General features: G+C 45.6%; 1 protein-coding gene and 1 non-coding gene across 2 annotated transcripts; one reads left to right on the top strand and one right to left on the bottom strand.

Moving 5' to 3' along the window:
• The first annotated feature begins 15,094 nt into the window (after positions 1–15,094).
• Positions 15,095–15,167, top strand: trnar-acg (transfer RNA arginine (anticodon ACG)). The gene has a single exon. It is a non-coding gene; the product is annotated as a tRNA-Arg (tRNA).
• Positions 15,168–15,399: 232 nt separating this feature from the next.
• On the bottom strand, positions 15,400–26,238 carry kif7 (kinesin family member 7). Its single transcript, XM_067248840.1, has 20 exons — positions 26,157–26,238; positions 25,025–25,447; positions 24,373–24,573; positions 23,776–24,175; positions 23,202–23,549; positions 22,879–23,071; positions 22,501–22,662; positions 22,205–22,363; positions 21,854–21,996; positions 21,162–21,277; positions 20,849–20,986; positions 20,534–20,742; positions 19,900–20,097; positions 19,379–19,504; positions 18,338–18,514; positions 17,876–18,091; positions 17,516–17,722; positions 17,090–17,288; positions 16,507–16,668; positions 15,400–16,066 (listed from the first exon to the last, which is right to left on the bottom strand). The coding sequence occupies exons 2-20, from the start codon at positions 25,353–25,355 to the stop codon at positions 15,648–15,650; spliced, it is 4,104 nt and encodes a 1,367-aa protein (XP_067104941.1). The 5' UTR covers positions 25,356–25,447; positions 26,157–26,238; the 3' UTR covers positions 15,400–15,647.
• Between the last annotated feature and the right edge of the window lie 549 nt (positions 26,239–26,787).

The raw sequence follows: 26,787 nt of genomic DNA, 5'->3' as shown, positions 1-26,787 counted from the left end.
GAGTTCAGCCCGCTTAAGGGACAGGCTTTGACAATGACATTGACTTGAGGCTTTAATGGCGGCCATCAAATGAGTCAGAACCGCTGCTTTTGTGTTGTGTTGTTGGCTTTGGCCTGGGTCGGGTCATAAGCTGTTCCGGACCTGGAAACCTCATACTGTGTCAGGGGGTTATGCAGTGTAGGGCCATTCACTGGTGTATCACGAGACAGAGTCTGGAGGAGAATGTTGAGGCTCTCCATCCCCAGTCTGCTTTCATCATGGCTCGTCTCTCTCCAGAACACTAGACCTCATCAGAAGAGAGGGTTTTTTCAGAGGAACAATGGAAGTACTTTTGAAAAGCAGCACCTTGTTGTAGGTCTGATCTCTTGTCTTGTATTTGAATGGTTTTCCAGGAGACTTGGTGTGATGGAGGTTCCAGACCGATCCCAGACACCAGTTCACCTTCTCTACTCACACACCATCTGCAGCTGCAGACACATGGCTACTCAGACACATTCTCAGACACTTCAGCCCCTCCCCCTGCATACACACACACACACACTCAAGCATACGGACACAAAAAAATAAATCAATGCAAGCACTTCCACACACATACACAAACACAAAGACAGTAGACATACACAGGGGCATGCAATTTATCAGTCCACTATACTTCTGTCATACTGGGTAACTGTAACTCTCCCTCTTTAGTTTTTAAATGCATGACTCTCTAATAGCAGTATTGTATGGATGTTTGGCAGTGAAATATAGTTGCCCGCCCCCTGGTGAAAAAAACAACAACTTCCCCTTCCTTCTTTCTCTCTAATTCTCCCTCTCACAAACTACTTTTAGGAGGTTATAAATTGTGATCGCCATTTAATGAATAGTCTGTCTGACAGTGGCAGGACGGGATCCCTGTTAGCCGTCTGCCACCCTGCTCAAATGTGAGATTAGATTTCCAGCACCGATTTGTACTGTACCATTCTTTACAAAATAAGCTTCTCAATGGGATATTTGTTGTTTTGCTCATCCTGTTTCAGTGAAAGGGAATCATTCCAAAATACATATATAATTCCATTGAAAATTGTAAATGAGTGCACATTTATGAGAGGCATAGAACATTAGGCTTACTCTAAAATGTGCCTGGAGACGTACATCTAATATTCTCTCTCTCTCTCTCTCTCGCTCTCTCTCTCTCTCTCTCTCTCTCTCTCTCTCTCTCACACACACACACACACACAAAATCACATACACCCACACTCACACCAAAACTCTCTCACACATATAGACATAAATATCAAGAAAACAAAGGGGACCATCCTGACTGCGTTGCTAATTCATGCATGTGTCTGGTTTGGGGCTCCTCTCCCAGCCCTGTCCCCCCAGTGTCTCCTGCAGCACCCACACAAGACACACAATGGTGGGAAAGAGGGGTGGTGGACCTCTGTCAAGTGCACTCCTCACAAAGCAGCTATTGTGGCAGAGGGGAGCCAGGAGCAGAATGATAATGTGGACCCTTGTGCAGTTTAGTATTTACCAACAGGCAAGATACAGCTGCAGAACCCAGCCTGTCTGCCTGGGTATACAGCTCTAGATCAAAGCTCACAGTCCTGCTCTTAACCTTGCTCTGCTCTGCTCTTAGTTTTGCTCTGCTCTGTATGTCAGCTTTCCTACTACTATGTACCATACCTACATGTGACCATGGCAGAGGACTCTTGGTATTTAGTGTGTGCGCGCGTGTGCTCATGTGTGCAAGTGTGTGTGTATGTGCGTATGTGTGTGTATGTATAAACACTGCAGACGGATGTAATCAAGCTGGCATTACACTGTCCCTATGCGTATAGAATACATCTCATTCAAATCAACACGCCTTTTGTTTCTGCCTCACAGGGTGTAATTAATGTCACTGATTAATTCCTTGTGTTTCCTTGGTTGTCTTGGGTGTGTGTGTGAAGCTGCAGCTTCTGCAATCACTGCTGAATCTACAAGCCACTGCTTTGGAGCTGTTCATGGTGCTGAATTAGATTCAGAGGACAATAGCTACAGTATTCACTGACAAGCCCCTGATTACATACCAACCAGCCTACTACCACATACACACAAGTCAATGCACACACACCAATGCACAGACACACATATGAGTACATATGCTATAGCCTACAATTAGGTGCAAACAATAAGTGTAAATGAAGGAGGGGAGCTGCATGTGAATAGTGTGGCCTTCCGTAAACATCTAGACACACTTTGCATGCGAATAATTCAATAAATATACAGTCTGTCAGTGGATTCTTCTATCTATAAACAGTTATACACAGCAAGTAATTTGTTTTGAGAGTGTGTTCAATAAGGCCAAGGGACCACACTGACTCTAATGACTTCTTGCTCAAAACACACTGCTTTTTGCACTGCATTACAACATGGTATCTTGTACATTTGTATTTTTTGTAATATTTGTATTTTTATATTGTAATTTACAGCAACTTATATTTTATTTTATTGAATATTTAATTCTATTCTAATCCCACTTAGTACTGCTAGTTTATGTACCCTTAGTATAGTTAGTCCACATATTTAAATTTTAGGTATATGTTTATTGTATGCACCTTCCAGCAAATTCCTTGTCTGTGCAAACTTTCATGGCGAATAAATCCCATTCTGATTCTGATTCTGATTCTGATAAATATACCAGACAGCCCTCTGAACTGTGTGACTCATTGTCATGGTCGATAACTGTCGGCTAATCAGCTCAATGCTTGAAAATTATTAATTAATTGATCAAAACAGCATATGATTAGCATTAATGATGTGCTGTGGCTTTGGATTATAAACTGTTAAATTGTCATATTGCACAAGGGCATACAAATACTTTCAATCTATTTTGCTCTCTGTCTTTCTCTGACACTCTACATTTTGCTCTCATACTCTCGGGAGGATGCACACACTCACAAACTAGAGACACACATGCACACAAACACAAACATACATACGACCCCCCCAGACACACACACACACACAATGCCCTGAGATGTTCTAAATTATGTGGCAACATAAGATCCTTCGTAACGAGAGAATTAAACATTGTGTGTCTGCTCTTGTCCTCTGCCAATGGTTCTAATCTTTGGGTGCCCATCCCTGTATTCTACCCAGCGACCCATCTGCAAGATAGAGGCCTTGAAAATATGCAAATCATGTCGGAGGAGGCCCCTCCCCCCTACAGAGAGGCTCCTTGTCTAATTAGAGCAGTCTTTGGTATTAAAGGCACAGCACTGCTTTTTGTATTAAAAGGCATGGCGGTTTTTCTTTAGCATATTAAAGGCAAGTGTATTCTTTGTTATGATATGAGAACAGTAATTTTGTATTGTGCCAACAATGAACATGCTGGTTATAATTTATGCATGATGTCTGTGTTGTGGAAACAGAATGGAAAAGAGAAAGCCTTTCATCAAAAACCTGAGAGATTGTTTCCGAGGAGGTGTTTATGTATTTTCTGTCTCATGATGATGTTTTCTTTGCCTTTCATTGATGGATTCAAGCTTACAGTGCAAATAATTTCCCTTCAGCCTCACCCATTTGATTTAGTATTCACTTTGTATTTTAAGGTGTTGCTTGTACTTCCACATCACCATCAATGTTCAATAAAATCGGGGGGGAAATGTCAAAGTAGTTCACAATAGAGAAGGGTTACGGAGCACAAATAGACTTGAAATTATGTATTTTTTTCTTATAGTCTTGCTTAAATGATTACGGCAGAAAGAAATTCTAGCAGTGAATTTGGCCTTTCGTGGATATGGGTGTTGGTTTTAGGAGACAAAAAAAGTGTAAAAAACTTAATATGACATTAGTTGCAGTATAATCAGCGATATTTTATGATGAACCCCAAAATTTGCATATCAAAGACAGTCGTAGTATTTTGAGCATGTCTCCAGCCGCGAGCTATGGAGCGTGGTTGCTGTGGGGCACTGCATGCGCTTGCCACTGAAAGTGAGTCTGCACCTTTAAATGGCACTCCGCGAGCTCTTCTCGTTTCTATGCAATTATGTTAATATGCGCTGCTTGTCTGGTCTTCTTCATTAACGTCTGTGCCTGCATTATTGTTTCATGTAGCCTATTTGTAATCCATGCAAACCGGGCTGCATTTTATTTTTCAAGGTTTTATTTGTGTGTTTTACAGGGAGACCTGCAGTAGGCCTCCCTTTGAAGCCTTTTCTGCTCAGGATGAAGGTTTATTTACGGGTTTTCTATTGCAGCAAATTATCAAGGTCGTGCTTTGCATTCGTTTTTGTCGGACATCGATTGCAAAATAGAAAGACAAGGTCCTTACTTGATCAGTGAGTATGTGAATAATCTCTTGCTGTTTTCGACAGCAAATATAATCTGTAAATGTATGAGAAGATGCTTTAGATATTATTTAGCAGTTTCTCAATGTTTAAGAATAGTTTAATTCCAAATAAACGTGCTATTTAACCACCACATAAATCTACCATCTACCATTTCATGCTGATTTATTTGCTTGTTAACACATACATTTACCAACATTAATTGTTTCTCAGTTGCCTGGCAACAACAGTCTGTCAAAGGAAGCAATTACTGGCCTTGCCATGAAAACGATTGCGTCTTCTGAGACCTTGATCCTTATTTACACAGGTAGTCTAGGCCTACACTACTCTTAAACTTCAACAGAACAGTGTGGGCTAAATCTACCAGGCCAGACATAATGTAACAACTAAAATAACTAAACTAAAAGCAAAAATAACTAGGCTATATTTTTCATAAAACAGTGGTCTGTAAATACAACATTTTTATGAAGCCCTTTGAAGAGGCTTATATCACAAAAACTTTGAAAGACTGACTTTTTTTGTAAAACACAATGTATGGATTAAACAAAATGGAAATACTGTATACAGACCTCCAATATCCCTATCAGTTTCGACAGCATGAGGGCCAGTATGAAGGCCTGGTGTATGAGCGTTTCAGTTCACAGGCTACTGACACATACAGGAGTTTCAGATGGTCTACAATGTGGACAGACACACAACATTTATGGTTTGTGAGTTACACTAAAATGACCAACTAAAAGAAGCAAGGTCTGGTTGTGACTGAGGGCCACAAGGACATCATTTTCTTTATGCTCACTTGAGATGTAGTTTGGGAGATTGTAGACATTTATGCGTATATGCTTGAGTGGGTGTGAGTTGGCGAGTGAGTGTGTGGGTGTGTGTGTGTGTATTTGATTAAATACAATTACTTGATGCAAAAAATGAATTTCGAAAATAGACTATAAATATAGATACAGTATTGAACCGTGATGCTGAATTGTTGCACAATGACACAGTGATCAGGTGAAAGAACAGAACAACAGGAACATAAGTCAGTCTTCTCTGTGTCCTGGCCCTCTCAACCCCTGTCATCTATGCTCTCATCTATGTCCTCTATCTATGGGATGCTATGGAAGGAACAACTCTGATAGAACCAAATGATGCTTACCTCATGCCAACACAGCCATTTTAGGAGCAGCAGCAGAGGGAGATTTCTCCATCAAGATGGCTTCCGTGGCTCAGCTAAGTCAGTTCCATAGAGTCCTCTATCAGCAAGGGGGGGGGGGGTGCTGCTGTAACTGGCAGCTCCTTTGTCCCTGTTGGCACAGGGTGGGGGCGTCCTTAGTCGTCCGTTTCTCCCAGGGCACAGATGGCAGCAAAGGCTTCCGGTGATGGAGATTTAGGATGAGAAGGAGGAGAAGACGGACTATTTTTTCCTCTTCTTTATTTTATTCTCCTCCTTTTTGGCGATTGGGCCACTTTCCCTCTCTACCATCCAGACCTGGTGTGGCACTGTGGAAAAAATAAGGCACAAAACAGACACCTTTTTATTACTACCATGCAAATGCCATGGCAACTGCTCCATAACATCTTTCTGAAGAAATACAGGGACAGAATTTTTTTTATTTCTCCGATAATTTCAAGCCACAATGAAATGACTGTTGTGAGAGTGAAGAGAGAGTCCCTCTCCTGGGCTGATGAAGCAGTGTTGATGTTAATGTAAGTGAATGATGCAGAGAGAATACTGCTATTTGGTGTAGTGTAATAGTAGTGGAAATTTGGCAAACAATATCAGCCCTATTGATTCCCTTGTGGTAGGTGTTGGTTTAGCACACATATGAGCCTCCTGTTGTTTCGAATTTCTGGATGGGTGTCAGAGCCGGAGAGACAAAGAGAAGGAGCATCTAGCCAAGGTGGCTAATGTTTCTAATTAAGTACGTAGGAGGAGGGAAGTTCATCAGAAAGTGGTTAAATGGTGGAAAAAAAGATTAAAAGGAAAGTTGTTTATTACTCAAGACAGCTCTGAAAACTGTGGTGTTTATTCTGCCACGTTACTAAGCTGGGAAGATCTAGGCTCTTCACTTTGGTAGCCATGCATCCTGAGTTAGCCATAATCCAAACATGTACTTGAACATGTCCTCTATTATGGAATTAGGACATAAATCTAGTTTCTGGAGGACACATTTAAAATATGCGTGGTATTATTTCAGGTGAACTGAATTTAGCATCAGTGAGGATGATTATCCTGTTGTCAGTCTGAAAAACTAAGACAGAAACACTAAACAATAGAGAAAGAGGAGAAGGAGAGAGCAGGACAGACAAAGAGTGTGAGTGTGAGTGTGAGAGAGAGAGAGAGAGAGAGAGAGAGAGAGAGAGAGAGAGAGAGAGAGAGAGAGAGAGAGAGAGAGAGAGAGAGAGAAAGGGGGGGTGCTTCATCTTATGAGAGGAAGCATTTTTGAGGATCAGTGAGACTGGAAGGTGGCGGTATGAGGAGGAGGGGGTGGTTGTAAAAAAAATTAAAAGCAAGAGAAGATGAAACAGAGAGACAGACATGCTTGGTGTTAACACAACCTGGCATTCTGAGGGAGAGGAGTTCTAGCTAAAGCTGATGCTGAGGTTTCAGCATGTTTTACTTTCCTCCTCCCACCTCCTTCTTTCTCCTCGTCCTCTGCTTCTGTCTCTGCAGTGGTGAAGTACAAAGCTGAAGACAGCATGAGAACCTGCCAACTACTAGGAGCTGCCGGCCTGCATCTGGGTCATGCTGCCAGGAACAGCCGGCATGCAGCAGCCGCTAACACACACACACACACACATATTCATTTCCAGAGCAGCCGCAGCTCACACACACATCTTTATCTACAGCAGCCGCTGACACACACTCATCTTCTTCTCCAGCATGAGCTCAGCAACACTTATCTTCATCTCTGCTATTGGTTCACACTGCTCTTCATCACTTACTATGGGCCTACTGGAAGCAGTGGGGAGGCATGAAGCCACCTGTCTCTACCTTCATCAGTTCACAACATGTGGTTTTTTAATCTCTCCTGTCTGCCTGTCAGTATACTCTCTATCTCTCTTTGTGAGCCTTCATCAGAGGAAGCACATATGATATATCACTAACGTGCATGCACATCATCCATGGGTTGGGCAATACATACCAGTCCAGAAACCTGACAGTGTGCTCCATGCTGCAGTCTCCCAGGCCAACTGCTACAGTAACAAGTACACTGGATCCACCTGAGGACAAAACCAAAACATTTTTTTTTTTACTCAATTGTATTGCAGGATAATTTTTTCAAAAGACAGGTAAAATATTTAGGAAGATTATAACAATTATTTGATATTATTTAAAATATTTGATTGTAGTTTAAACCTAAACTAAAGTGTACAGTAACTTAAGTTCAAGTTGTTCTCAATAGGCCTGGTGAGCAGCTTCTTTCAAGAGTAAGGAACTGGGGAGAACAAGCAACGCCTGAAAACATCCCCACATAATGGTTGACCAGTGGAAATTCCAAAGTCTAGTGAGACAGGGCAGATAGACTATGCTTCCGTACGCCCGGTCGTGGGAAACGCTCATTCGGACGTTTCACAAATTCAGCACATCCTTCTTTACTGAATCAAAACCAATTAGCCACGACCGGTCGCCATCCATTCAGTTCCACGTACGCGGCCTTTGAGCGCCACTGTGGACTCTCGCTGGAAGTGGATAGCAGTTGACAGAAAGAAAATGCATTCCGCATTTGGTTTACCGAGACACGTAATTGCAGTTGCCTTTAATTAAAGAGACAGCTCTAGGCACCTTGATAGGAAAGACGCCGCCTACACAGGAAGGACGAAGCCAAAATATTGGGGATCGGCTACGTACTTCAATTTGGGCCAGGCTTTATTATTCTGATCTATTTATGCAGACTAGCGTAACGTAGTCACATGAAGGGCCAAATAATCTAGGCCTAAACATGGAAGTAATCGATAGCTTTATTCTTAAATCGTTTCAAATGTCTTGTGAAAAAAGACCTTCACATTTCATCCACAAACAACGCATCCATTAACCAAAACAACAAAACATTTATTTTAAGGTGTTTTGATTTAGGACCACTTACCTAGTACGCTAAAGCAGGCGATATGTAACAGAAGGTCTTGCATGGTAACTGCATATAGTTTGGTGTTTATTGTTAATTTGATCTGACCATAACAGGCGCAGGTTTGAAGGCCATTCCTACTTTCGGTTATCTAGCTTTATGACGGCCGAGTAACACTCATACAGCTAGATAACCAAAGATAGTAACAGACTCTTTGTCTTCTTGTAGACGTGCATGGGCCGGTTTTCTGTAGGTAATTCACCTATGAACATAAAGGAAGAAAGGGAATTTGTTTTACATTGGTGTTAATGTTGCGTTAGTCTATTCCCAGTGTCCTGACACAAGCAATGACATGTAAAGTAAAGGCTTATACAGAAGTAGCCTATGCTTCAATACAAAACAGATCATCTTGCTCCAGCACTCATGTGGCTAGTATAATCACGTAGGACAGGAATTTGAGTAAGAGCTCCTTATCCGCATCTCATTGAGTTAGGCTATTCTCGCACATGGTCACATCATTAAAATATTCCCGGTCTGAAAGTATAACAAGCTTCCCGCCTTTTCCGGGAGCCCCTCAAAGTCCTGCATAATTTAAATCCTAATGATCTTGTAGGCTATCCCCAGCCTGACTACGGGTACCATATTACCAGTTTGGGCCTTTAAGGCCTGCTAACTGTAGGCTACTGCCCTTTGGGCCTAAATTTCTGCGTGAATTTAACAGGAGAGTGTGAAAACTAGGTCATAAAACTAGCACTAGAGCTCATGCTAGTAGGCTTGATCCACATCGGACAAGAATCTGATTAACTATCACACTGTAGTTCACGAGGCCTATATGAACGAAGCCAAACTCTAAATTGGCCTATATCTTAACTTCCTTCACCTTGTCCTTCACCGATCTCAAAGGGCAGGGTAGCCTATACTCAACAGGGCCATATGGGCCTAGTGTCATTAACATTTTCCACTATCATCATTCATTTAGCCTACTGTGTAAACTATTCAAATTTAGGCTACTAATAAAAATTTTAAAAAGGTTATATAGCGAAAGGAGAACATTTACTTTTGTAAAATATAGTTGATTACACAATTAATTGACTTGTTATAGGCCTAACAATCAGCTGTCTGCGCATGTTTTTACTAACAACCCTGTGATGAACTCACGTTCCCCGTTATCAAACGTATTGCGTCATAGCCATTAATTGGGAAAAGTACCCAATAGCATGTATTGAGCAGTAGACAGAAGCACTCAACATTTAGTTCATAGGCTATACACTCAATATTTCAGGGGAGAGTGAAGTTTATCTTCCTGTTCCTGTGGTGCTCTGAAAACGAGGATGCTCCAACTTAGCAAAGGCACGATTCGTTAAAGCGTTATATTACGATAGGCTATAGCCTACTAAAGCTACATGTATCAAAACATCTTCGGTAGGCAGAGTGACAGACGCTTCTTCATCAAACCTTCAAATAATATATAGCCTTGTCAATTTGAAACGATAGCTCACACAATCGCACCACTTCTCCTGACCCGCTGTCTTTGAAAGGGGAGTAATTTGCACCTCTCGTCTCCTCCGGGATGGGTCGAGACTGCTATAGTAACCTAAATGTGGCCTTGGCCGAAAGACCGGGGTCAGCTCCACCAGTTTGAATCCAGACAGGTTGACACTGAGAGTAGCACATATATATGCCGCGTGTCGAGATGGCCTCTGCACACTTCTCACTTTCAGGTTCATTTGTTAGACCATTGGACTATTCATAAATCCTTTTTAGAATACAGAGAAACGCTCCAAAAGCAGTCTATAGGATACAGTCTGTGCTTCATCTGGAAGAAATGTCAAGTGTCTTTGCAATTTGTAAGAGTTGTTGCCTACATAACAGGGCTTAGCTATATTACTCAAAACTGATGCTGACTAGAATTTAATAAAATACTCTTACTTTTCAGAGTGAGAAATAGCGTGATCCTTTGCATCAAAAGGAGGACAGAACAATCACGTAGAAGGTAACGGTGTCGATTCCGGTAGAGGGGATTAGTATTAGTTTTGAGACGAACGGTATCATATTGTTTAAACTCTGAACAGAGGACAGGTATACACAAATCGATAAAATTTCTTCGTACAATGTCCGTGGCAGAGCTCCCGGGCGCAGTTGCTGCTTTACAAACGGTGCTGTCGATGCTCGAACCACGAACGACTGCGCGAAATCATCCTATTTCAAAAGATTCTGTATTTCCGAGGCAAGAAGATTCCTTGCGCCGTCACTTGTTTTCCATCGAATGAATGTGATAATAGATTGTCCCGTTATTCATTTGGAGTCTGATCGCGCTCCACCGTGGCATGTATCCTTTTGAGGCTCACTGTGTCTTCAATGCTTTCCTCTCTCTAACCTGAAAGCTTGGACTTTTTTCTCTTTTTGCCTCATCCTCTGACAGTTCTCGCCTGCAGTGACGTCACATCAGAAGCAAGCTGCCGAGTGACCAATCAGATACTTAGGGGAGTGAGCGCCTGTGTGTGGTGCAAGTGAGGCGTGTGTGTGCGTGTGTAGGTGTGTGTGTGTGTGTGTGTACTTTAACGAATGTCAGAGGAGTCTTGTGGCGTTTTTACTTAACTTTCCATTTTGGCCTATCCTAATGTTGCATGAATTAAATGAAGATCCCTGCTACTGCAACTCTGATTTTGTTCTCAAGGTTGTCACAAGGCTTTATTGCAATATAGCTCAACATACTTTGTTAATTCATTAGTTTGTGTACATGTGTGTTTGTGTGTGAGGGTGTGTGAGCAAGAGTGGATCTTATTACATGATCTCAATTAATAAGAGTCATCTTTGTGTGCGTGATTGTTTGTTCGTGTGTGTGTGTGTGAGTTTGCGTGTGTGCGTGCGTATGTGCGTGCGAAATGCTTGCTTCTCACACAATTAGCGACTGAGTACAATTATGGGTCATGACGTGTTAGCTCTTCGTGCAAAATAGGGCCTTTCTTCTTCAGTACAATCCATGCAGCCTTCACTTTCACATCAAATTCATTTGTGAGAATCCACGTTATAGCCAACGTTTCCTAAATCTCAGTTGAATTTATTCGTGGTAGCAAACAAGTGAGCGAGCAGCGAAGAAAATTAGATTTGTATTCCTTGCATATTTTAACGCAGCTAATTTATTGCTGAATGGTTTGCAAATATTTATAGCACGTCTGTTTGTGTTGTTAACTCACAGATGTAGGTCCCACTACCAAGCCATTCGCGTGAGAAATAGTGGTTGCAGATTTTGTTGAACTTCCTCAGAGAAAACGAAGGCTACCTCTGTTTAGTATTTTACTGACCATGATAGGCCTTCTGATAGATAAACGTTTTCATGTTGACTAGTTACATCAGACGAGATATTCACACACTATCAAACAGAACTCCAAGGCTTTGTTTCTGTGAATGTTGTTTGATATTCCGTTGATATCTCGATGCCTTATGTCTTATAAATCATCAGCAAAGTTAAGTCGGTAGCCTAATGTAGGCTAAGTAATTGGAGGCAGAGGACCTAGGACCTACTGTAATGTAAGATAAAAAGACATCGAACCGGGACTGTAACCCTGATATTTTTTTTTCTCGTTTAACTGGAGCAAAATTATTTCGAGTAAGCTATTTATATAGGCTATGCCAGCCAATTAATTGCAATTAAGAAGTACAGTTTAGATCAAATTCCATTCACTATGTTTAAAAAAAAGTATAGCACAGTTTTGCTTTTGAATGTTAAGTTATTGAATTTGAATATTCATGTAGCCTTTTGGGCGTAAGTAGGCCTAGCCTATAATATCCTATTCACTTGGTGTCCGATTTTGTGAAACGAGCACAACCGACAGCATGTATTAGGCCTAATAATTATTAAAACAATAGAATGGGTGTAGTATGGGGGTATTATTTTTTGGGGGTGGAATAGCGACTGAATCAGCGAGACAAAGTGTCACGAGAGCGCAATGAGAGGGACAGTTCTTGACCTTTAACCTGTATGGGCTTTTCTCATTACAAAGTGCTCCTTTCACGAGTGTCCAGTCTCTTCATTTACAGAGGGTCAGAGGGTCATATAAGGTTATATGAAGTGATCGTATGTTTAGCCTACAAGCAGGCCTATTACAAGCCTATTAGCCTAACCTATTGTTCCCACAGACAATACAAAGTAAATACGTTCAGACTGAATAGAAAATGAATTTATGAGCTTAATTAAATCCCGATAAAACACAAAGTAGCCTAGCCAAAGCCTATACAGGCCTTGGACTATAAAACGAAACCTGTATACACATTTCTTTTGTCAAATTTAGGGCACTCACTCACACGTAACCTGTATCTTAAATTTCAAAGCAGATGCAGGCTTAATAGTCCAAAATGTGTTAATTTAATCGACCACCATAAACTCTGGGTTCACCTATTTTTGATATTTAATCATTTTGATCTATTTAATGAACGCCTGTTGTCGCTTGGGCGATGAGCTTGAAAAGAACACGTCATTGCAAGTGACGAGTGCGTGAACAAACCCAGAATGACTTGGGTTATAGCGGCCTCTAGCTGTATGATTCATTGATCTTGAATTGCCTTCTGGGATGTTTTGATGCAATTGTTTCATAATTATTTAATTAAAATAAAACGGTAGCCTATGTGCATATCTTGCATTATGTCGACCTATGTCGTTAAAAATACGTTAATACAATTAGGCTACATTGTAGCTTAGCGTATAGGCAATTTAATAATTTTTGCATATTTTCAGTGCCATGGTTTAGAACCATGAACTATGTTTCCAAATTAATAATAATAATATTTCCAACAAAGAAATATTGAATAAAAGGTTTTGCTTTTAACTTGAAAGTTGCAGCGAACTATAACATGAACAAACTCCAGATCGGCTTTGACAGTCCGTCAATGTGTGTTTGAACTTGAATTAGGCCTAGATCTAGCCTAAATTTTATAGGCCGAGCATAAAGATGCTTTTGAAACCGCCACACATTGAGGCCTATTCTTTGAGTTCATAAATACAAATAGGCTACTCTTTATCCTCTTGTTAAAAATAAACTAAACATTGTGTTTTAATAGGCCTGTTGGCTATTTGTATCAAAATAAACAGCCAGTGTTAGATTATATGGCCTGCGTCGCTTTAAAAAAAGGATTTGCTAAATGAATTCAATTGAAATGATAAGCTATTTAAGGCCTATATGTTTTAATTGAATGCATTTGACTACGGTTTCCATTGTATGAGGCTTTTCTGCGTCAGATGTAAATGCGTTCTCTACTGATTCACAATGGTAAAACGGCATATTATAAAATGTTGATAAGTAATCCCGTAAAACGGTCTAATTACTTTTAACTATGCCATGGCCTTTATATAATTTGGCTCCGGTTGTCTCAACTTCCGCATTTAGGCACTCTGTTTCTCTCTCTCTCTCTCTCTCTCTCTCTCTCTCTCTCTCTCTCTCTCTCTCTCTCTCTCTCTCTCTCTCTCTCTCTCTCTCTCTCTCTCATACACACACACACACACACACACACAAACAGACGCACGCACGCACACAGATTCTCTCTCGCTCTCTGTCTCTTTTCTTTAATCTCCCACGGCTTTTATTTGAATCAGACGAGATATTCACACACTATCAAACAGAACTCCAAGGCTTTGTTTCTGTGAATGTTGTTTGATATTCCGTTGATATCTCGATGCCTTATGTCTTATAAATCATCAGCAAAGTTAAGTCGGTAGCCTAATGTAGGCTAAGTAATTGGTTCACAATGGTAAAACGGCATATTATAAAATGTTGATAAGTAATCCCGTAAAACGGTCTAATTACTTTTAACTATGCCATGGCCTTTATATAATTTGGCTCCGGTTGTCTCAACTTCCGCATTTAGGCACTCTGTTTCTCTCTCTCTCTCTCTCTCTCTCTCTCTCTCTCTCTCTCTCTCTCTCTCTCTCTCTCTCTCTCTCTCTCTCTCTCTCTCTCTCTCTCTCTCTCTCACACACACACACACACACACACACACACACACACACACACACACACACACAAACAGACGCACGCACGCACACAGATTCTCTCTCGCTCTCTGTCTCTTTTCTTTAATCTCCCACGGCTTTTATTTGAATAAACTTTAGGCCTTAAGAAGACTATCTGTAGGCTTACAATAGAAGAAAACAATAAAGCCTACAGTGTTTTCCTTCATATGTTTTTATAAGATTTATAAGAACTCAGCCTTATTCCTCAATCCTCAAAACACGCTTGAGATGTATTCTTACCTCTAAAGCCTGCAATCAGTCTACATCGTCGCAGTTTTACGTTTATGGAATTCAATCGTTTAATTTACGTAAATTAGTTGGCGTAGTAGTTAGTCCTCTGGCGCCATCTAGAGTTTGCATGAGTTCATTAAATGGACGAATTTTACCGACCATCCTTTCACAGATAGACTGTGTAGTATACCTCCAACTGTAGCCTAGACCTCTCCAAAGCTCCGGAGGTTCTTGGTTATATTCTACGAGTGTTTGATAATTGAGCAAAAGAGATAAGAAGAAAAAAAAACAGAAAACTAGGCTACTTCTGAGTCTAATGGTCTTGCAGCATTTACATTTTAGGAATATGTTGTCCACCTGTTTTGTAGCCTACATGGTTTGTACATGAGGACATGTGCAACCAGCAGCTGAACAATGCGGTAGCAGTGACGTCACATAAATATGCATCTTTATAAAGCGAATTAGGCTGTTGGCCGAGAAGCGGGCTAGTGGCGCAATGGATAACGCGTCTGACTACGGATCAGAAGATTCTAGGTTCGACTCCTGGCTAGCTCGACTTTTTTTTTTTCACGAAATTGTCATCAAACTAATGCGAAAATGTAAATGTAATGTTATCTGTCTTATGGCCGATTATGATTGAAAATTAATCATCTTATGCATCAACAACAATTGTCTTGTATCCATAGGATCCAAGCAGTGACAGTAAAAACCTGGATGACTAGAGAAAAAATCTAATTTTATTAAAGTTATAACATTGAAAACAGTTGTAATGATGAATAGAGTTCAATGGTTTAAGACAAATTATACATTATCTGTGTAATCTGTGAATATAAAGGGATACATACTAGGTAAAAGTGCATGATAATAGAGATGAGTGGGCTTTCAACATTTACAGCATATATAGAAAAACAAGCAGAGATTCATGACTTGGGGACTTAACAAACACAACATTATAATGATCATGGCAATAGTGAGAATAAAACACGACAATAAATGTTTTTCCCCAAACTGAGCTCTGGCTTGTGAATCCATCTGTTACACTGGGTTTTTCCTCACATCAATGATTGTATTGTTGGAGGTGAGGGGTCCGGTATTGAGGCTGGATCTGCGTGACTCTCTCCTGGACTTAGCCAGTGGAAGGGTGGGGGTGCCCCCCCAGGGTCCCGAGCCCACCTGTACCACACGGTGAACAGGCATCTCGCCAGTCGCCCTGAGCTGCAGCTCCTCCATGCCGCAGGGGTCCTCCGTGGGGAGGGAAGAGCGCCTCCAGGTGGCGGGTAGAGGTGCGTTCACCAGCTCCCTCATCTCCTCTCTGGATTTGGGGGGTCTCTCTGGCTCCCCACTCCCACTCCCGCTTCCACTCCCACTCTGGCTGCAGTCCTCTGGGCCTCTGCTCAGCCTCTCCACACTACCACAGCCTGCTGCCCTCCCCTCAGAGCCCAGTGAGCCCAGCACTGGGGAACACAAACACAGACAAACACACCGTCATTAGCAAAATGACATGGCAGGATAACAGTTATAAATCTTATACCCCATGTTGCAGAATCATTTCACATAACATTACCCCCTGGGCATTTAAAATCAGATTTTTTAGTCAAGCTTATTATATAATATAATATTATATTATATAGAGTCACGTCAACATTACCTACAACAACACCTTTTCAAACTGCCTAAGGGTGACGCTGCTACATTACAGTTCCCATGACAGATACATTTATGTTTACTGAATAAACGGTGTTAATAGGATTCCCACCAAAGGCTTGTGTACCCAAGTTGTGAAAAAAAAACGTGGCAGAGGCTATTTTGGATTTGACAACTTGTAATTTCCAACCAACTGTGTTGCCGGGCAGACCAGTTCATTCAGACCCAGTGTTATGTGGGAGTGTGCTACCTCTGCCCGGGTCGCCAGGCGAGCAGGTCGGCCCACACAGCTCCCTCAGCCTGCTGCTCAGCTCCAGGTTGGCTGTCTTGTAGAGGTTCAGCTCCTTGCTGAGGTTATGGATCCAGCCCTCGTACTGCCTCTGACGGCCCGCCAGGCCCCCGTCCATTTGCTCTGCGGGGAAGGAGGGTAAACATGAGTGGGAAGCGAACACATGCAGAAGCAGGCACGCACACACAAACACACACGCATACACACGTACATACAACCTGAGGAGATAATGACCGTGATGGGCGCTGACCTGCTGTGAGCCGGGGGGGGCCATGAGGGAACGGTAGACACACCACGCTGACAGGAAAATCAACTAACAGGGAGGGATCTTTTTGTGTGTGTGTAGTTGATTTCTTTGTGTGTGTATATCCATGTGTTTCTTTGTGTGTATCTCCATCTGTTTATTTGTGTTTCTGTGCATGTGTGCGTATATCTCCATGCGTTTCTTTTTGTGTGTGTATCTGTGTGTGTTTGTGTATGCCTCTTTGTGTGTCTTTGTGTGTGTTTCTCCGTGTGTTTGTTTGTGTGTCTCCGTGCTGCCCACCTCGGCACTGCTGGAGCAGGAGCTGGATGCTCCTCTCGTGCTCCTTCTGCTGTTGGGTGAGCCGGCGGTCTGTGTCCAGCTGGGAGCGCTCCAGAGCATTCTCCAGCCACTGCACCAGCTTCTGCTGCTCCTCCCCTCGCATCTCCACATCCGCCAGGGCCAGCTGAAGCTTACGCTCCTCCTCGCGCAGAGACACCACCTGTCCGCACACACACACACACACACACACACACAGTTATAAACACACACAACACAGGGATGAACATACGAGGTGATGCACACACCAGCATGCACACACAGAAACATACACACATGCACACCTGAAACTCGATAGCAGGTCTCCAGATGAACAGAACCTAGCAGGAATATATTTCCAGCCCATCCTAGTGGTGTTAGCTAAATCCACACACACATGCACGCACACACCTTGTCAAAGTACTTGCAGAGGAGGGCTCGTGTCTCGGAAGCCGACAGGTAGCTGAGCTTGGCCATGAGGTTCATCTCCCACTGAGAGAGCATGCTGGCCGAGGCTCGAAGCTGCCTCTGCCTCTGGGTGATGGCCTCGTTCTTGTACTCGATGGCTGCGTCCAGAGCCTCGATGGCCTCGTCCAGCTGGAACACTGTCCTCTCCTCCTGGAGACACACACACCAGAGGAGACCACGGTGGAGAGCACTACACACGCCACACAATTGTGTCTCTGTGTGTGATAGTGTAGGATTGTATTAATCGTGTGTGTGTCTAGGACGTGGGTTTGTAGGACTGTGTGTGTGTGTGTGTGTGCTGACCTCAGGTGAGAGCAGGCTGCCTTGTCTCAGCTTGTCGTCCAGTTCCACCCTCTGCTTCAGCAGTGTGTCCTTCTCCTGCCGCAGGTTGGAGATCTCCTGGCGGATCTGCTGGGAGTCCTGGGCGCTGCCAGAGCGAAGCTGGCCGTTCCTCTCGCTCAGCTCCCGCTCCAGCGACTCGATACGCCCTGAGAGGGTCACCAGGTCCTGACTGAGGGCCTGGTGGAGGAGTGGGGGTGGGGTGGAGGAGTGGGGTGGGGTGGGGTGGAGTGGGGGTGGAGGAGTGGGGGGAAGGGAAAGAGAGGGACAGGAAGTAAGCGAGGGGAAGAGAGAGGGTGAGTGCAGGCAGACCAAAGACATCTGCAGCCTTTTAGTATTCCAGAAATGTATTAGGAATACAGGATGGCTGTATTTTTCATATCCTCAGTTCGATTTCATTGTGAGTGTGTGTGTGTGCGTGGGTACCTGGCTGGATCGTAGCCTCTTGGTCTCCAGGCCGCTGCGTTCTTGCAGCAGAGCCTCTTTCTTGAAGAGGATCTCCTCTCTCTTGGTCAGCTCCCCCTCCAGGTCCTCCAGACCCCTCCTCTGCTCCAAGACACGCTCCATCTCCTCGTCCAGCCAGCGCTTCTGCTCCTCGATCTTCTGCCCAGCACACACCACACACCCAGTCAGGACACAGACCCAAACCCTCAGCACCCAGACGCAGAACTAGACCTCATCCCTAAGGAGAACCAAACTAGATGTATGTGGTCCTCGAAACACACAACACTGGGATCAAGACCATTTCTGGCACGTGAAAACACACACAAGCAAATGTGTAACCACTCAAACAACCTCGCATCTCGTCACACACACCACTGTCCATCCACAAGTGACTGCCTCCCCAGCCACTCCATGTATTGATCCCCATTAACACGGCAGCCTGGTCCTCAACACTTCATCATGACGGCCACGAGGACGACCGCTGGAGGGAGACAGGCTGAAACAGGCAGCCACAGTCGAGAGGCTGAGTGAGAACGAGAAGTGTGAGAAGTGTGTGTGCGTTGTGTATGTGCCTGAATGTGTTTAGGTGTGTATGTGTGCAAGACTGTGTGTGTGTGTGTTGACATGAGGACCAGCTCAGACATGCATATAGGAAGCAGCCCATAGACTCTCCCCTCATGGAGCTCAGAACGTGTAAGTGCCTGACAGAGCGTACAAACGCACTGTTGCCTGGCGGGAAAGGAGTCTCTCCCAACCCTCCAGGGACTGTTCACTGAACATAGTCATGTAGTGGGTGACTGGCTTCCCTGGAAGACACTGGAGGCCATATTTGGAACAGAGATAAAGATGGCTTTTTGTATGTCCCTGTTGTTGTTGTTGTATATTATGGAAGAATGGTTATAAATGAGTTTTAGACATGTTACAGATGTAACAAACACATTCTAGACCTGTGTCAATGATTTGGACGTGTTGGAAGCGTGTTGGAGGCGTGTCGGAGGCATGTTGGAGGCGTGTTGGAGTCACCTGCTGCTCCTCCAGGGAGATGACGGAGCCGTTGCTGCCGCTGCGCCGCTGCTTCTGGAAGGCTGCGATCTCCTCCGTCTTTATCCTTAGGATCTTCTGCTGCTGCTCATTCTTGATCTCCAGCTCCTGGAACCAGGGTGAGGTAGGGCAGGGTGGAGGGAGGGCAGGGTGGAGGGAGGGCAGGGTGGAGGGAGGGCAGGATGAGGGAGGGAGGGCAGGGTGGAGGGAGGGAGGGCAGGGTGGAGGGAGGGCAGGGTGAGGGAGGGCAGGGTGGAGGGAGGGCAGGGTGGAGGGAGGGCAGGGTGGAGGGAGGGCAGGGTGGAGGGAGGGAGGGCAGTGAAAAGATAAGAGGCATAGGGGGATTGATGGGAGGAAAGAGGAAGAAAGGGATGGAGTGTTATGGGAAGAAAAAAGGCACATACAGATAGAGGGGGAAAAAGGTTGGAAGACGGTGTGCGAGTTTGTCACGGTGTCAGCGTGTGACACATCTGTGTGTGTGTGTGTTCCCGTCGGCGTGGCACCTTGACTCGGTGCGTGCGCCTCTGCATCTCCGTCTCCAGGCGGCGTTTCTGCTGGCTCTCCTGGCGCAGCCTCCGCTGCAGTTGCTCCTGCTGCTGCCGCATGCTCTGCACGCTGCGCTCCAGCTCCCCCACGCGCCGCTCGCTCTGGGCCGACAGCGACGCCAGCCGCGCCGTGGCCCTCTGACGCTGGTTCAGGACCTGCACACACACGGGGACAAGTCGCACACACAGGGACGGGGCCGGCCAGACCAAAACACACACATTGCACACATCCGAACAGGTTCAAGCGCACACACACAGCAAGCATGCAGAGACACACACACACACACACAGTTGAACATAATGATCTTCTTACATATGTATGAGTCTGATGGGAGCTTTAACCCTGGGTTAAGTTGTGTAGGTGTGTTGGTTCAGCTGCTGAGGGCATTTAGTCCTGAATTACCCCTGAGTTCTGCTTCTGCATGTTCTCTTTCTCTCCAATATGTGTACTTGTTTGGGTCTGTCTCCTCTGAGAGTGTGTGTGTGTGTGTATGTGTGAGGTGTGAGTGGTGTGTTTGATCGTATGTGTGTGTGTGTTCTTGTGTAGCCTCAGGGTCCGGTTCTGAATGCGGCCGGGGCGTAGGAGTCTGACCTGCACTTTGCTCTGAGCGGCAGCGATCTTCCTGCGACACTCCTGGGCGCGCGTGCGGTCCGAGGCGCCGCTGCTCTCCCTCTCCTGGCGCTCCAGCTCCTGCAGCTGCCGCTGCGCCTCCTGCAGCTCCTGGCGGGCCTGCTCCGCCTCGCCCTCCAGGGCCACGATCTTACGGCTGTACTGCTTGTTCAGGGCCTGCGCGTCCTTACCTACACACACAGATAATCACAGTATTAGATTTACACACACACACACAGGGGGGAGGCAATTGGAGGGGGGAGGAAAGGAGGGGGTGTTAACAAAGTGTGTACTGACCTGTCTTGACTAGCTCCCTGATCAGCTCCTCCTTCATGCGGATGGTGACTGACAGCTCCCTGATCTTCTGCTGGGCCTGCATGAGCCCCAGCTCCGACCCCCCCAGACCCACCGAGCTCTCACCTACACTGGAGTTAGCTGCACACACACACACACACACACACACGACGGACAGACAGGCAAACGGCAAATAACAACTATGATTAACTGTGAGACAGAGAGATCAGCAGGATCCATTCAGGGAACCGGTGGAGGAGAATGTGTCTCTCAGTGGGGTATTGATCAGGAGGGGGCGTCCCGCCGGGGGTCTTACATGGTCGTCTGGTGCAGAAGGAGGTGGGCAGCTGCTCTGATAATGCAGGCTGAGAGCCCAACCCCCTCCCTGCTGTTGACACACCCTCCCGCTTGGACCATGTCTGGTTCATCTGTCTAACAAAAAAGAGAAGACACTTTACAAACATGGCAAAACACATATCAGTAAACAGAATAGCGCCAACAAGAGAAGAGGGGAGAAGAGAGAGGGGAGCAGAAGAGAGGAGAAGAGAGGGGAGCAGAAGAGAGGAGAAGAGAGAGGGGAGCAGAAGAGAGGAGAAGAGAGGGGAGCAGAAGAGAGGAGAAGAGAGAGGGGAGCAGAAGAGAGAAGAGAGGGGAGCAGAAGAGAGGAGAGCAGAAGAGAGGAGAAGAGAGAGGGGAGAAGAAGAGAGGAGAAGAGAGAGGGGAACAGAAGAGAGGAGAAGAGAGGGGAGCAGAAGAGAGGGGAGCGGAAGAGAGGAGAAGAGAGGGGAGCAGAAGAGAGGAGAAGAGAGGGGAGCAGAAGAGAGGAGAAGAGAGGGGAGAAGAGGAGAGGAGAAGAGAGGGGAGCAGAAGAGAGGAGAAGAGAGGGGAGCAGAAGAGAGGGGAGCGGAAGAGAGGAGAAGAGAGGGGAGCAGAAGAGAGGAGAAGAGAGGGGAGCAGAAGAGAGGAGAAGAGAGGGGAGCAGGCAAGGAGAAGATAGAAGGTGCATACTTCCGTCTGTCCCGGTTCAGAGACACGTGGCCATCCTCTTCCTCGCCGTCCCTCCTTTCTCCCCCAATGACCTCGAGGTTACAGGAAGGGTAACCGTAACCATAGTGGTCCTGATCACTCTCCACACAGTCCACTGGGCTGGCCTGCGGACAGAAAGGAGAAGCACACTCTTAGACTGCCTGGAACCCAGTGGAAACGATGGCTCTGTTCCAGGTGCATTCCTACTCCAGTCTATGGGGACTTTATCAAGTGTTGTTGTTGTTAGCAAGAAATATGGCCAAGTGCTAATTGAAATCCTCCTGGGAATATCCATTAAAATATATATATATAAAAGAAATAAACTGGCGGTACCTGTCCGGGTGCAAATCCGTTGTGGGCGTGGCGTGTGGCGCCCATGGGGGCAGTGTGGGGGCGTGGACGGAGGTTTAGGCCCAGCCCCGACACGCCGGGAGTAGACAGCAGACACTGCAGCTCCGCTATGAGATCCTGCTGCTCCTGCAGCTTATCACTCTGAGAACAAGACACACAACATGATGGCTCAAACCCAAGTCTCAACTACGCAAACGCTTCAGAGTTTTCAGCAGGGTTTCAGGTGGCACTGTGGGAGGTGTGGCCAGGGTGTGAACTGGTTCAAGGCAGGGCCTGACCTGTTGTTTGTACTGCTCCATGGCGTCCTCCAGTGCAGCCAGGAAGTCTGTGTTCTCTCTCTCCAGCTGCTGGACCTGAGAGCGGAGCGGGGCGACACTCTCCTCCCTCTCTCCGTCTCCCTCTCTCCCCCGCTCACGGTCCTCTCCCACAGCCTCACACCCCTGGAGACACCCCGAGAGAGATATCACCGCATCTGACACTCAGCCTGGGCCGTGTTTGTGAGTCCCTCAGTATGTGTTTGTGTGGAAGTGTGGGCCTATGAGTATGTGCACAGTATCCACAAGCTCATACATGTTAATATGTTTGTGTGGGCCTGTGTGTGTGCCTATGAGTATGCGTATAATGTTGATATGTGCGTGTGTTATACTGAAGTGTACCTGGTTCTTGACGGCGGCCTTGGCCCTCCTCAGGGCAGAGTTGTCCTCTGTGGAGCTCCCTTCTATGCCGCTGTCAGGCCCCGAGGCCGTGGTCAGGCCGCTCCGCTCCTCCTCCACCGAACACAGCCACTCCTTCACCCTCCCCCCCTGCTCCGCGCTCAGAGCCCCCTCACACTGCAGCTCCCCAAGCAACCTGGCGACAGACGCACACAGGCAAACGTGACATTGATCAAGAAAACGAGCGATTCACATCATTTGCGGGCAATGCGTCGACACGCGTTTCGCACCAGCTTGTTTATAGTGCGTGTGTGCGATGTGCCAACCTGTATGCACTGTCGGTGCAGGTCCTGTAGTGGGCACTCTGAGCCTGCAGTCTGCTGATCTCTCCCTCTCCGTGGCGTGTCCGTCTGTCCTGGTCGGAGCGAGTGATGATGCGTGTCTCGGAGCGCTGGCGGTTTTCCAGGGCGCGGCGCAGAGCCCTGATCTGCTGCTCCAGCCCCTCAACGCGGTCTGGCTCGCCTCGGCAGTTCACAGTGGCCCGGTTCTGGATGTTCCGGGCCCGCTGGGAGTAGTTGAGAGTGTTCAGACTCTCGTCAAAGTCGGAGGAGGAGGGGCTGATGCAGGCAATCATCAGCGTTTTGGCGTTTCCTCCCAGAGAGTCTTTTAAGATCCTAGAGGAAGAACGGGATAAAAACAATGCAAACGTTGTCACTGGTCTTCACTGAAATCACGACCCCAAAAAATTAATAAATAATTTTTTTAATCTGAATCATTTTCTACGGGAATGTGCCGTTTATTGCTGCTTTTTTAATAAACAGAACATGCAGTGGCACCATTTTAGCTGGGTGACTGCTTATTCTACTGTTACTATAGCAGTCCACAGAGTGCCTGCTGTACCTGGTAATTTTGGAGTCCCTGTAGGGTATGTGGGTGCCCCTTCTCTTGGGGTCTCCCAGAGCTCCGATCACGTTGCCCAAGGCCAGTAAGCCGCTGTTGATCTGGATACTCTCCTTCAGCCTCTCTCCTGTGTTCCCAGTCCGCAGGATACGCTCCGACCCTGCCAGGTCCACAAAGTGGAACTTGGATGATAGGACGTGAGGCGCGGATCCTGTGGGGGCCCCCTGGCCCCTCAGGCCCCCCCGCCGCTGGTCCATGAGCACGCTGAAGATGGTGTGCGACCGGCTGGAGTGAGGATTCATCTGGGTGGCGCCAGTGTGTCTGGCTGTGTTCCCAGACTCCAAAAGGCTCAAGACCTCATCCAGACCCTCCACTTCACACTCCTTTACCCCACACAGCACTGAAGACAGAGAGAGAGACAGAGAGAGAGACAGAGACACACATACAAAATAAAAATCAGAGGAACGACAGACAAATGACACAATATCACACAAATCATTACTTGAACTACCCCTTACAGCAGATAATAATACCCAAACCGGAATACTACATCAACACCTTGGCTATTAAAAAATCCATCCATCTATCCATCCATACCAATGTTGCCCTTGTCATCCTCCCTGATATGGATGTCCTTGCTGGCCGTCTCCACCTCCAGCAAGTCTCTGAAGTCCTCCTTGTAGATCTCCAGGTAGGACACTCGGACGGAGAAGTCAGTGAGGTCGTTCTCATCGAGCAGCTTGAAGACCTCAGCCACAGCCCTGGGGATGATTCCCTGCTCCTCATCCCTGAAGGAGGCTACGGGAATAAACAGGCCTCATCCTCCGTAATTATTTACTTACATTGAAACTGTGCAAGACTCTGTGATGAATACCAAACTTGAGCAAGCATTCACGCAAACATGCACTGTACTCACAAACACACGCACATCAACTCCTCCACACACATTTCTGTGTTAATGTACCCATAAACCACACATAATTCTGCCACCTCACGCACACACAATTAGCTCAGATGGCAAGCCTGTCTGGTGTGGACTGTTCCTTCAAGACCGTGGCAGCTGCATTGTAGGAAGTGCAGTTGGCTTCCCTAACGGGTGTGAACACACTGCCTGTCTCTCCTCATCACATGTCATCAGACATACGCAGGCACGCATCTCTAGGCTGCCCTGTGAGCTACATCACACATAAAGTGATCTACTTGATCACAGAAATCAGCAAAAAGGTAGTAAAATCATAAGGAAACTCACATATGTTGGCCTCCCCAATCGTGTATGTCTTGCCAGAGCCAGTCTGTCCATAAGCAAAAACTGTGGCATTGAAGCCCTGAAAAAAAGCTTCTATGAGAGGCTGGACACATACAGTGTAAACTACTTCCTGGCAGCTGGTCTCTTCAAACAGGTAGTCGCAGACAAAGTGTCGGTCGTGACCGAGTGTGACGCGGCACTGCTCGGGGTCAGCGGTGATGCAGCTCTCATGGCTGTGCAGCAGTTCTTTGGGCAGAAGGGGGCGCACTCGAACAGCGACCTGCACTGCAGTGTCCTCTGGCCTGCCCTGGCCACCAGGTACTTTGGGGGACATGGCTGGCTTGGCTGGATGGTTTGCAGGCAGGTCAGGGTTCCAAATCTTCACTCATGGTCAGATGCTGAAAACAACCAGTCATCTTAGGGCCACTTGAGAAGGGAGAAACCAAGACTCATCAGACATGTTTACTATTCATACATAAGGAAAATCAGGACACAGACTCACTCTTTATGACTTTAATTGCTGCTAACAAGATCAAAGTTGCAACAACAGAGTAGCACAAAAGACAGTAATGCATGCAAGGACATACGCGGAGCATTCATTTGAATGTCGGGCTGTATTCTAGTATTAAAATCTAGCAAATGCTGCAACTATCATGTTTTTATTGGTTTAATACCAGCATTGATAACTAACCACACCGCATTCTGTATGTCGATATTGTGAAGCATCATCCCGGAGAAGCTACCTCTAACTAGTTTTCTAGATATTTGACTATTTCGGTGTGGTACGTTGGTTGGGGAGCTGGCTAGTTAACCCCAAAATGAATTCCGGTTACGAATAACTAAATGAATAAAGAGTATAGATTGTTAAAATAGCTGAGAAAAAAAACATGAGGACAAATAGCTATATGCTAGGCTAACGGTAAAGTAGAACCAGAATCCAACAGTGCTAGCTTAGAAAGCTAGTTAGCTAGCTCTAATTTACTTGCTGCTCATTTTAGCCGTCTTGCTAAACATACACAAGTTATTTCTCTTGCACACTAATAAATAAAGATGTCTCAATTGAATATGTGCACAGTGCATGCAAAGTTCAATATTATGTGAATTGGAAAACATTATGTTTATTAATTTTACTCACTTTCTAAACTTACGAAACTTATCTTCCAAGGTAGCTATCCAAAACAACAGAAGCACATAATTTTGGGAGTCAGTCAGGCCGGGGCACTCTGGATTGGGGTTGGTGACGTCACGCAGTGGCCTGCACAGGGTAGATTGAACGAATGATCATGTTGGGAAACCGTATCCTTTATCCAATAATCAATACAAAATATATCGGCACCCATTTTTCTGTCAGTTGAACTTGTTATTAGTGGTCAGTATTAGTTAGGAATCTTTCTGGAATGTGGAGAGGCCAGATGCATTTAAAAACATCAGGTATAATTGGGTAACTGTTAATTTGGGTGCAGTTCTATAACAAAAAGGTGCACACATCGATATTGCCAGGCCGTTCTTGGTCTGTTTATTGATGTTTATGTGTCATAGTAGCATATTCTTCAAACACATAACCCGTACAGCAGCACCCAGAGAGCATCCTAAGAGGGTTGCTGAGTTTAGTCAACAATGGCTCTCAAGGCCTTGAAAATCATAGAGTATTCCATGATGACTTGTTCTAAGAGGCCTGATATCGGTGTTTTAGTAAAGGTTGCCATGGTGGTAACCATGGAAACATCCTACACCGAACCCTGAGAGTTGAAGGTAACACCCACTCC

This window comes from Osmerus mordax, chromosome 13 (genome assembly GCF_038355195.1).
Source record: "Osmerus mordax isolate fOsmMor3 chromosome 13, fOsmMor3.pri, whole genome shotgun sequence".
In the NCBI taxonomy this organism is placed as follows: domain Eukaryota; kingdom Metazoa; phylum Chordata; class Actinopteri; order Osmeriformes; family Osmeridae; genus Osmerus; species Osmerus mordax.
This window is presented reverse-complemented; position numbering and strand designations above follow the sequence as displayed.

Coding starts and splice junctions, on each gene's coding strand:
- kif7 (XM_067248840.1), bottom strand. CDS start 25,355: ATGTCCCCCAAAGTACCTGGTGGCCAGGGCAGGCCAGAGGACACTGCA. Junction 21,997..22,204: donor ACGGATTTGCACCCGGACAG/GTACCGCCAGTT, acceptor TTCTGTCCGCAG/GCCAGCCCAGTGGACTGTGT. Junction 19,505..19,899: donor GGCGCACGCACCGAGTCAAG/GTGCCACGCCGA, acceptor CCCTGGTTCCAG/GAGCTGGAGATCAAGAATGA.